At 39.2% G+C, this 11,240-nt stretch overlaps 1 protein-coding gene across 1 annotated transcript; it reads right to left on the reverse strand.

Moving 5' to 3' along the window:
* yars1 (tyrosyl-tRNA synthetase 1) lies at positions 1-8,773 on the reverse strand. Its single transcript, XM_017694083.2, has 14 exons — positions 8,647-8,773; positions 7,465-7,563; positions 6,165-6,311; positions 5,632-5,807; positions 4,508-4,637; positions 4,284-4,364; positions 4,054-4,146; positions 3,837-3,972; positions 3,633-3,718; positions 3,332-3,467; positions 2,673-2,773; positions 1,909-2,102; positions 757-898; positions 1-588 (listed from the first exon to the last, which is right to left on the reverse strand). The coding sequence occupies exons 2-14, from the start codon at positions 7,519-7,521 to the stop codon at positions 478-480; spliced, it is 1,590 nt and encodes a 529-aa protein (XP_017549572.1). The 5' UTR covers positions 7,522-7,563; positions 8,647-8,773; the 3' UTR covers positions 1-477.
* Positions 8,774-11,240: the final 2,467 nt, after the last annotated feature.

The raw sequence follows: 11,240 nt of genomic DNA on the forward strand, positions 1-11,240 counted from the left end.
AATGTTTTTTATATATATATTTATTATGAATTAACATGTTTCATTAACATTATCCCATATGCATGTTAAGTTCAGTATGTAATGGTTTCCCAGTGTTTGAATGGCCTAATTTCCGTCAACTAAAGGTAACCGTTGATGTTTCACCACAAGAAGACTTGAAAGGTAACATAAGACCAGTCTATTATGCACTTTATGCTAAAGACATGTTGGGCAGAATTACATGCAATGTGCAGCACATCATTCAGAGACAATACCCACTTGAAAACAGATGCACTTTTGCTATTTCAGACAAGAAGTGACGTAAGGAATGAATGAACCTCTGTGAAAAAAAGCACTTAATGTTCTTTAACCGATTCCTCAGACTTTGACTGCTGTTACAATTATTAAAAGTCATATCTGGCACTGTGCATTTGTTATTGGGATGTTGGGTTTCCATTATAACTCTAGATTTGAAGACTAGGGGAAAGAAGGAAATATCTAGCTGATGTTGCCACCTTTCAGTGTTTTACAGGTGATTTTTCCTAGTTTGGTCATCAGATCTTTCTCTTTCCACTGAGCTATGCACTCATCTGAGATCTTCAGGTCCACCTGAGAAGGGAACACACACATTCACCCATACAATCAATGTGTGACACAATAAACTGTCCACCATCCTTCATACACAACTGAGCACATAGCACCTCTGTCCACCATCCTTCATACACAACTGAGCACATAGCACCTGCCAGCCCAGTTTCATATCTCTCATTCACATACCTGTAATTTCTCAAACACCTTCTTCTTTGGCTTCAGCTCATCGTCTGGTTTGCCTGACTCAAATCCCTCTACATACACACGATCTCCTGGTGCTGATCCCTCGGGAGCATTTAAAGGCTCTACTCTCCTGGGATCCCCCTCACTGGGACACAGAATATACAGAAAATGGAGACAAATCATATATACCAGGAAAGAAATTAAGGCCTCTGAATTGACAGCAGCAAATTGTCAGCTTGCTCTCATCAGGGATGAATAGATTTTTTCAGGCAGAATACAAGTACATGTTTTAAGTACACACTGATATTGAGACACATTAAGTAACTTGCATAAAATTACACAGTTGTTAGTGTAAATGAGTGCAATGTACCTTAACAATTAAATCATTAAAATCTAGCTAATTTTAAATGAAGTGCACTAACTAGTTATGTTACATTAGTTACTTATATTAGTTCACGTAGTATTGTATTGAAGAGCAGGTTTTGTTTCACATCAGAAAACCCCGTGGTAGTAAAGCATGTTTGATGATTTTGATCCAATGCTTTGCATCTGTCTCTGTACCACAGTGACAGCAAGAATCACATTCACTGCTAATTCAAGGGTCTCACATTTTGAGTTTTACATCTTGGAGGAGTCATCTTTTTCTTCGTCCAAGGCATCTTTTTCTTTGTGGACTCTCACCGTACATTTGAATAGACCATGGTTCATGGACAAAGCCTTTAATATATGCTCACACTATATGAAAAAGCTCAGTCCGCTTGACATACCATGTGAAATGCAGCCTACACAGACAGTGCACATACAGTGAATGAACAAATATCAGTGCTGCCGTTTCATTTAAAATAACACTGCACATCAAAATAATGACCAAACACATTAAGAAACTGTGCTACAGCAGCTCTGATAACTTGTACCACACTGTGCACTGACACTACAACCAAATGGTGTACATGGTAGGAGCATACGATCTATTTTACAAATGCAAATACTGCCTACTGCCTATTTTACAAATGCAATTTAAAAAAAAAAAAAAAAACACTTTACACTTTGCAATTCTATTTAGTCAAACAGAGTACAGTATCAAGCAGATACTCAATACCAGTATCTGTATTAATGCATCCCTAGTTCTAAAGCCTGGCTATTGGAGATACTCACACTGAGGCACAGAGCAGCATAGCCTGAGATTCAATTCCACGCATCTTCTGGGGCTTCAGATTGCACAGCAGTATCACAAGCCGGTCCTGAAGCTCCTCTTGGGAAACATAAGCCACCAATCCACTGACAACAGTCCGAGGCTGCTCCTCTCCAACATCAATCTTCTCTAAATACAGGGAGTCTGCATCCGGATGCTGTAGAGTTCAAGATTAAAGTGCAATTAAACATCATGAAGACTTTGTCACTAGCAGGTTATGCCAAATGAAAGCAATTAAACACAGGTACTGCACTACTTACATAACATAAGTGCCTACTCATTCCAAAGAACAATACAAAGTTATATTAGTCAGCAATAAGTATATTGTGAGTGGGTGGTAGGCAATATGTTTTATCATTATCATGATAAATTACAACACAATACACTTTCCTGAGGATACTGTGGATATCATCAGCACTAAAAAAACTGACTAACATTACATTAAAGAGTGCATAATCAAGCCTATTTAGATTTAGTGCAATGCAGTTTGTAAAAATATAGGAATAAAAGTCATTGTCGTAGTCTGTTACCATTTTTATATAATATTCTTACTGTATTATAATATTTTATGTGATAGAAAAAGCTTCTAGTTTGTCTGCTCCAACTTATTGCATTTCAGAAAAATGTTGTTTATCCTGAATACCCTGATACAATATTGTTGCAATATCGCCCACCCCTAGTTGGAAGTGTCATAACTCAAGCACAGAAAAGTACTGGGTCTGCATACTTTTTCTACACTGATGACTTTGCCCACTCTGAGATCGAGTCTGGATGGGACAACGTCGTCCTCTTCTGTTGCATTTTTGGGGTTCCCTTTTGCTGCAAACTCTGAGAAACAAATCACAAACAATTTCTCAAGCTTAGACTTGATTCAAAAAGACTTTAAAATGACACATGGACTGTCAAAAACATCGCTGGCCACAGAATTCTATAAAAACTATGCGCTGGCGGACAACAGAAACGTAACAACTCGTGAAAATTAAACTTTGCTCTCTGTTGAAAACATTTTACAGAGCTGAACTTTTGAAAGAGCATACTCTGATGTACTCATGCAACAGCCAATAGTAAACACTGTAGGATGGGGCTCCAGCCAGTTATGTCAATTATGAACAAAATGGGGGAGGAATTATTATTTGACAACAGCTTGATCTCTAGCCACAAACACATCCACAGCAAACCAGCTATGTATAGCAATGCTTAGCAATTTTTTAAAAACCTGGTGAATGTGGTCTTACTAAAAAAAGACTTAAAGAACACAAACCCCTTCCATGAATACAAACCATAATAGTCACACATAATAGTCATCACTTTTACAGGGAAGTACCTGAAAATAAGCATAAAAAAATTGTAGAGAACAGTTCAAATAGCATGTCCTATTACACTCACTGTTTTTAGTGGGCTCTGGATAGGCTTGGCTGGTCAGTTTCCTCAACTCTGGTGTCTCAAACTTTTTCCTGATAGGGTCCAGAAGCTTGTTCAGAGCCACCTCTACAGAGGCCTTTAAGTCACCAGGGTGGATTTGCTGTGAATCAAAAATTGACAGACATTTTAACAAAAGATATTCACCAAATTAATAAGGCACACACAAATGTTTTGGCTATGAATAATGTTTCATACAATTGCAAAAGTGTACTATTTCATAAAATTAAGTAACACATTTCAATGATGGCAAGTGTTCTTCACCAACCTCCTCAGCAAAGTCCTTCTCCACTTCCTCATAGGATGTGTAAACTTTATCACCTCCCCACTTAGGATCTCTTTTAATCACAAATTCTAGTGTAGAGGACAGAGTTGGCAATGCATTAAGACTTGTTGCTGTGGATAATCTCGTCCAGATGTAATGTGGCAATGCTCCCAGCAGGAGGTGCCAAAATAGAAAGTTTGAACTCACCAGAACTCAGAGGGAAGAGGACATGCTTGACAAAAGAAAGAATGCCATTGTTTTGAATATTCCCAGGCTCACAGAAGGCCTTCTTCAGCTTCTTCTTCACATCGTCCTTTTTATCAAGGAGGTCTATCTTGGATTCCTGGGTTCAAGGGCAAAGTCTCAGTATGAAATATATGAATACCAAAAGTTGATAAAAGAGCAGTCGCCCTTAAGATTTCACCTCTTCAGAAGAGCTCATTTTGGTTCCAGTCAGACCAGGCACCATTGGGTTCATCATATGGATCCGCTTTGTATATCCTAAAGAAGGCAGGTACTGCAGAATGAAAACAAAAAGAACAAAAAGAAATAAAAGAACAAAAAGGAAAAAAAAAGTCAGTCACAACCTAATGATACTTAACACTTCACAAAATTTACCTAGAGATCAGCACTGAAGCGCAATATTATTCATACTTTTTCTGCCAGAGTGAAGATCTTCCTCTGGTCGACTCCACCAAACTGAGCATCCACCTTTAAATATTCCTCATCCAGAGCCTAAATACCAAAATAAAATTGTGACCTCAAGATTCTTACAACACTCGGTTGGTTAGGTAATTCAAAAAGAAACAATGCACTAATTGCTTCAAAAAGCTAGTTACATAAAACAATGAACTATTCCATTTAGTGCAGCTAAGCACCTGTAGTCCAGGGTAGAGCAGACCACTCAGGAGCGGATGGTCCACCTGCTTCACAACCTCAGCACCAGCCTTCTTTGCATCATGCTCAGTCACCATGGACGAAAGTCGGTACACATCCAGCGTATACTCCCTACACAGGGAACAGGGAAAACCGAACCAAAGGAAGATTAAACAGAGGAACGACGATTACAAGAATACAGTCATATGGAAATGTTTAAACAACCCTGGTGAAAGTAAAAGGTGCCATAAATTTTGCACAGGCCACATTTTAGATTTTATTTTTTAATGTTAAAGTCATTAAATAAACAGTAATTGTCCATGAAATTTGGAGAAGTGTGTTGTCATACATGAAGAGAGATGGCAAGCTGTATGTTTATCTCAGACACGCATCCAGACTGATGCTTTATCATATCGAATGTTTCCAATCCCCAGTGTTAAATGTACTTACATAAAACTTGTAGTAATTAAAAGACAAACCATGTTTATTTTCTCAAATTAGAGACCTGTAATGCCAGTTTGTTCAGTGCAAATACTGATTTACCAAATCTGAGTAATGCAATTCTAATATCATGGAGATTTATATCTTACCAGTTACCATGATCACGCTAAGTAATGCAAATACCAAATAAAGCATCACTGACTCTAATGCAATACAGTTTTCAGTACTTGTATCCTACAGTAGCAAAATTGAAGTTCAGCCATTGATTTGAATTAAAGGAACATTAATCACAAATATTCAGAATAAAGCAACCTCTGTTTAAGACATTCCAAAATCTGATCTGTTCAACTTGGATAGAAAATCTACAATGTCAACATGATTTTGTCTTACATTGTCATGCTGACTCATTTCAACTTGCTAAGTGGAAACCCATGCTTGACACATTACAGCTAGGCCACACACATGTAATTACAAATAAACCACTATTTTTTCCAGATTTTGTGGATATCCACATTTTTACCTCCTGACATCCAGCTCAATATTTATGGGTTAGCAACATGAATGGCAAGTGGTGGCTAAGAATGATATCAGGGCCGCTATTTTCAACCAAGTTAATCTTATTTCTGTTCAGATATCATATGTACTGTATTTTAGGATCATGATGTCTACGACACCAGTCTCTCACCTGCTTAGCTGATAGTCTGTGCCTTTGACAAACCTAAGCTTTTCCAGAGGGACCCCAATGCTCTCCAGCATGGCCTTGATGACCTGTTCATAGTACTGTACCCGGAGCTCCAGCAGCTCCCAGGGTGCCTTCATGTTGTCCAGGTAGGCATGAAGGTCTGCAAAAAGGATTGTTACCTACAAATCACATACGGGCAAGAGAGGAAAAGTATATCCACACTATTAATGGAAAAATACAATCATTACTAGTACAGCAACTACAATTAACATTAGTATCAGTACAATTCTCAAGCTAAAATAATGATCCTGTGTTTTCCACTTGATCCTGCCTTTTTGGACTTTAAATAAACAATCAGCAATGCTTAAGTTTTTCTCTCAAATTATCTATTTCCGCCAGGGATGCCATCACCATGGAAACATACCACTGTCACACGGTCACATAAGGCACAGAACATCTTTTCATGGCAACAAGTGAATGCAGCATAATGGTGACTAGCACATTTACTAGGTTTATATTTTTAAAATTACACTCACCTCACAGCCTGCCTTCAGGAAGTCAGCGATCTTTGACATGGGAACAAAGTAAGCCACATGTGGCTTTCCTGTGGTCGCTGTTCCCCAGTATACCTTTAATTCTCTTTCCTGAAGAAGCTGCTTAAGCTTCTCCTCCCCAAGAACTTCCTAGAGACACAAAGGCCAATGTCAGGTAAGCTGGCTTTCTATACAGGGTTTCATCTGTACAGGGTGTACAGATAAAACAGGACAAGTGAAATGGTGTAAACACCAGCTTGCAGGGTCTCATGTTAGTGGCCAAATATATATTTTGTTAGAAGTTTCTATTTATTTAAAATATTTATACATAAAATAATACATAATTTTTATTTAATGGATGGGTTACCTGGACTCATTTTACAAAACAAGATGGTTTACAGTATTTAGTAGTGACCAGTATGGGTAACAGAACAAAAATTAAACAGTGTGGACACCAGTAAAAAAGTTCTGGTGCAGGAGTGGCCAATATTGTAGGTGTACTAGATATCAGATTAGGGCTGTACTTCTCATTATACAACAGTTAGTTTTGGCCACGCAAGCTGATTGGTTGGAAAGTTTTCTAACCGTGCTTTTATTTCACCATAACATCACGTTTTTTTCACAAACACTGTATCACTCTGCTGAGATGCCATTGCTAAGCAACAAGCTTGACAGCTGTATGAGACACTGAAGGCATTTGAACTTTTTTATTTCTTACTCTGCGCACAAACAGAAAATGGATACTTTCAAGATCATATTTGCCCGACAGCTGATTTGGTCAGACTCTGAAGATGAGATTACACTAAATTCCCAAACTGTCATCACCACTGAGCAGCTTTTCAGCCGGCAACTGTTACAGAAGAAAACCAAACATGGAATCAGCCAGAAATTTACCCAGAAATGAAAACAAGAAAGCTGCTCAGTGGTGATGACAATTTGGGAATTTAATGTAAGGAGCTGGAGAACGAACTGCCAGCTGAACAGTGTGTGAGCGGAGCTTGTTACTCCAATGTAGCAACAAGCTGCTTGTTAAGGAGCTATAATTTGGTGGAAGGAACTGCGAACATTAAAACAGATGAAATGTCACGTTCACTACCCAATTTATTAATTTTTTACTTTATTTATTTAACTGTTGCATAAAAGCAACTAACACTCTGTGATGATCTTCGGTCACGATGTTATTTTATGACAATACACTCATGATCTATTCCTTAAGTATCAACTTATTAAATAAGACAATCATTAAACAGACAATGCCCAATGTGATGTTTGTGAATTACTGTATTGATGAGGAATATTTCACCTGAAGGTTTCTTGTGATGAGGCTGAACTTCTCCTCAGGACTCAGTTGTTCTCCCATGGTGCCCTGGCTGTACTCTCAGACAATATGCAAAGGAAATCTCTAAACCAAAAACCGCATATCAACATTTAATGATTTACTGCTATTAATACATAATTATTCTTATTAATTATTTACAACTGATTACACTTTATTTTGGTAGCAACATCTGCACGTATTTATTCAGTATTAGTCATTATATGCCGTTACCCAGACATATCCGCACGTATTTATTCAGTCTTGTCATTACATGCCATTACATATGTCTTATATACCTGTACATATCTGCAATTTTGCTGTTACCAGTGCCTCCTGGTACAGTCATCATTGCACTGCCTCTTTCATCTCAGGTTATAGATTTTATACCAGATTGTTGTATTTTATCTTTTATATTTATTCTTCCTGTGATACTGTTTACACCCTTACTACTGTTACTGTCCTGTGTTGTGTGACGCTAAATTTCTGTACTCAGAGGTTCTATCCCTCTAGCTAATGTTTGGCAGAGGCCATCGTGTCCTTAAGCTTATGCTGCTCCACAGCGTCCAATTCTACTGCCCATGCTTTTTCAATCTGTGTGCGCAACTGAACGCAGTGTCAGCAAAAAGTGTACCTTAAAACAGAAAAATTCACAAAATGTGGATCTAGACTAGATGCTTGTGAACGTACAGTGTACGACAAATGAATTCAGGCCTGTAATAAAAAAGGTTCTGCTAACCTACTAAGAACTGAAGACACCTTCAGTAAAACACCTTACATACTGACGTCACTGCTACTCAAATACAGACCTAAAGCCATCCCGCAGCATAAATATTTAGTTATTTAAATCACTAAATGAGTGAATATCCGTAAAATCCTACGAACTGTACGGAAAATATGGTGTCTACACAATGGTGTTATCTCAAAAAACATCTAAATCGAGGCTGATGTAAAGCGGCACGACTCCGGCTAACGCTCGGACTTCACTGACAGGTTAGCTAACATATGCTAACTGCCTATGAAACTAAGAGCACGCCTATTAGGCTTTTGACTTCTTTTTAAGGTTTATTTGCTATGGGAGGCAACGACAACGTTTAAAGACATGTTCATTAAGTCTTTATATAAACTAAATAGTGTTTAATATTACAGAGAGCTGAAAAAAATCCCTACCGGCGTCTCCGAGTCTCCGACAATTCAGAAAACGTGTAGCTTGCTGCCGGTTACGTCATATTTTTCAAAATAAAAGTCTCTTTACTCCACACGTAATTTGTTATAACTTTTAAAATAGCGGTAGAAAGATTACAGGATTGTAACAAAAAGACTACACAAATCCAACAACATCAGGGTCCAAAGGCAGAGCAGATGATTTTTATTTGTAACTAACATAAGAGGTTTTAAATCACAATATTGCATCAGCGCTGTATAATCTATTATCGAGTCAAATCCTCAGGATGAATAATCGATAACGATTATCGATTTTTTGAACCGCGTCCCTGTGATAAATTTTATAGTTTTTATTTACACATTACACAACACCAGAGGCATGAAATATACACGTAACAGTGTATGTATACATAAATAAATTTGCTAGGGGGAATATTCATAACTACACAAAAAATTAAAGCGCTCACATGCTTTAACAATTTTTTTAGCTTTTTTTGTTATAAAGAGAGCTTTAGTTATTAACATATTCACAGAGCCAAATAAGTGAATAACTGTGTCTGTGTAGTTGCTATAGAAATTACAAATGTTCTAATATTAATTTCAGTGAAGAAAATTTAAGTCCACCATTTCCATAAGATGATTATAAACCAGCCATTAGGGGTGTACTTTGTGTACTACTGGTGCCGGTCCCGAGCCGGATAAATGGTGAGGGTTGCGTCAGGAAGCGCATCCGGCGTAAAACCTGTGCCAAAACTATCATGCAGATCACAAATATGATCGGTCGAGGCCCGGGTTAACAACGACCGCCTCCATTGCTGTTGTCCAGCAGGGTGGCGATGGAAATTGCATCATGGACATCATGGACATGTTGGTGAGGGGATGAAGAGGTGCTGGGTGTATGGTGTGAAAGACAGAAATGCAGAAGGTCAGATGGTTGTAGATTTTGCAAAGAGAATGGAAATGGCTGTGGTGAACACGTATTTTCAGAAGAGGGAAGAACAGAGGGTGACATACAAGAGTGGAGGGAGGTGCACACAGGTGGATTATATCCTTAGCAGGAGATGCCACCTAAAGGAGACTGGAGATTGTAAAGTGGTACCAGGGGAAAGTGTAGCAAGGCAGCATAGGGTGCTTGTCTGTAGAATGAGATTAGAAACAAAGAAGAGGAAGAGAGTGAAGACAGAGCCAAATATTAGATGGTGGAAGCTGAAGGAGGAGGATGGTTGCAGGCAGTTCAGGGAAAAATTGCAACAGGCCCTTGGGGGTAGTGAGGAGCTACCTGAGGACTGGGAAACTAGAGCTAAGGTGGTGAGAGAAACTGGCAAGAATGTGTTGGGTGTTTCGTCTGGTCAGAGGAAAGAAGACAAGGAAAGTTGGTGGTGGAATGAGGAAGTCCAGGAGAGTATTCAGAAGAAGAAGGCAGCTAAGAAAAAGTGGTATAACCAGAGAGATGAAGGAAGAAGGCAGGAGTACTGTGAGGCTAGTCGCATAGTGAAAAGAATGGTGGCAAAGGCAAAGGCTCAGGCCTATGATGAGCTGTATGAGAGGCAGGAGAGTAAAGAAGGAGTAAAGGACTTGTATCGTTTGGCTAAACAGAGAGATCGAGCTGGAAAGGATGTACAGCAGGTTAGGGTGATAAAGGATAGAGAAGGAAATGTACTAGTGAGTGAACAGAGAGTGTTGAGTAGATGGAAGGAGTACTTTGAGGAACTAATGAATGAGGAAAACGAGAGAGCGAGGAAGACAACTGGGGGAGAGATAGTGGATCAGGAAGTGCAGAGAATTAGTAAGGTGGAAATGAGGGCAGCTTTAAAAAGGATGAAGAATGGAAAGGCAGTTGGTCCAGATGACATACCTGTGGAGGTATGGAGATGTTTAGGAGAGAAGGCAGTGGACTTTTTAACCAGGTTGTTTAACAAAATCCTGGAGAGTGAGAGGATGTCTGATGAGTGGAGAAGTAGTGTACTCGTGCCCATTTTTAAGAACAAGGGTGATGTGCAGAGCTGCAGTAACTACAGCGGTATAAAGTTGATGAGTCACACCATGAAAGTATGGGAAAGAGTTGTTGAAGCAAGGCTAAGGCGAGAGGTTCAGATCAGTGAGCAGCAGTTTGGTTTCATGCCCAGAAAGAGCACCACAGATGCAATCTTTGAGTTGAGAGTGTTGGTAGAGAAGTACAGAGAAGGTCAGAAGGAGCTACATTGTGTCTTTGTGGATCTAGAGAAGGCATATGATAGGGTGCCAAGAGAGGAACTGTGGTACTGTATGAGGAAGTCAGATGTAGCTGAAAAGTAGGTTAGGGTGGTGCAGGACATGTATGAGGATAGTGAAACAGTGGTGAGGTGTGCAGTTGGAGTGACAAATGGTTTCAAGGTGAAGGTAGGGTTACATCAGGGATCAGCTTTGAGCCCCTTTTTGTTTGCAATGTTGATGGACAGGTTGACAGATGAGGTCAGGCTGGAGGCTCCATGGACCATGATGTTTGCAGATGACATTGTAATCTGTGGTGAGAGTAGAGAGCAGGTGGAAGAGAATCTGGAGAGGTGGAGGTTTGCACTGGAGAGGAGAGGAATGAAGGTCAGTAGAGACAAGATGGAATA

Source organism: Pygocentrus nattereri, chromosome 27 (assembly GCF_015220715.1).
Source record: "Pygocentrus nattereri isolate fPygNat1 chromosome 27, fPygNat1.pri, whole genome shotgun sequence".
NCBI lineage: Eukaryota > Metazoa > Chordata > Actinopteri > Characiformes > Serrasalmidae > Pygocentrus > Pygocentrus nattereri.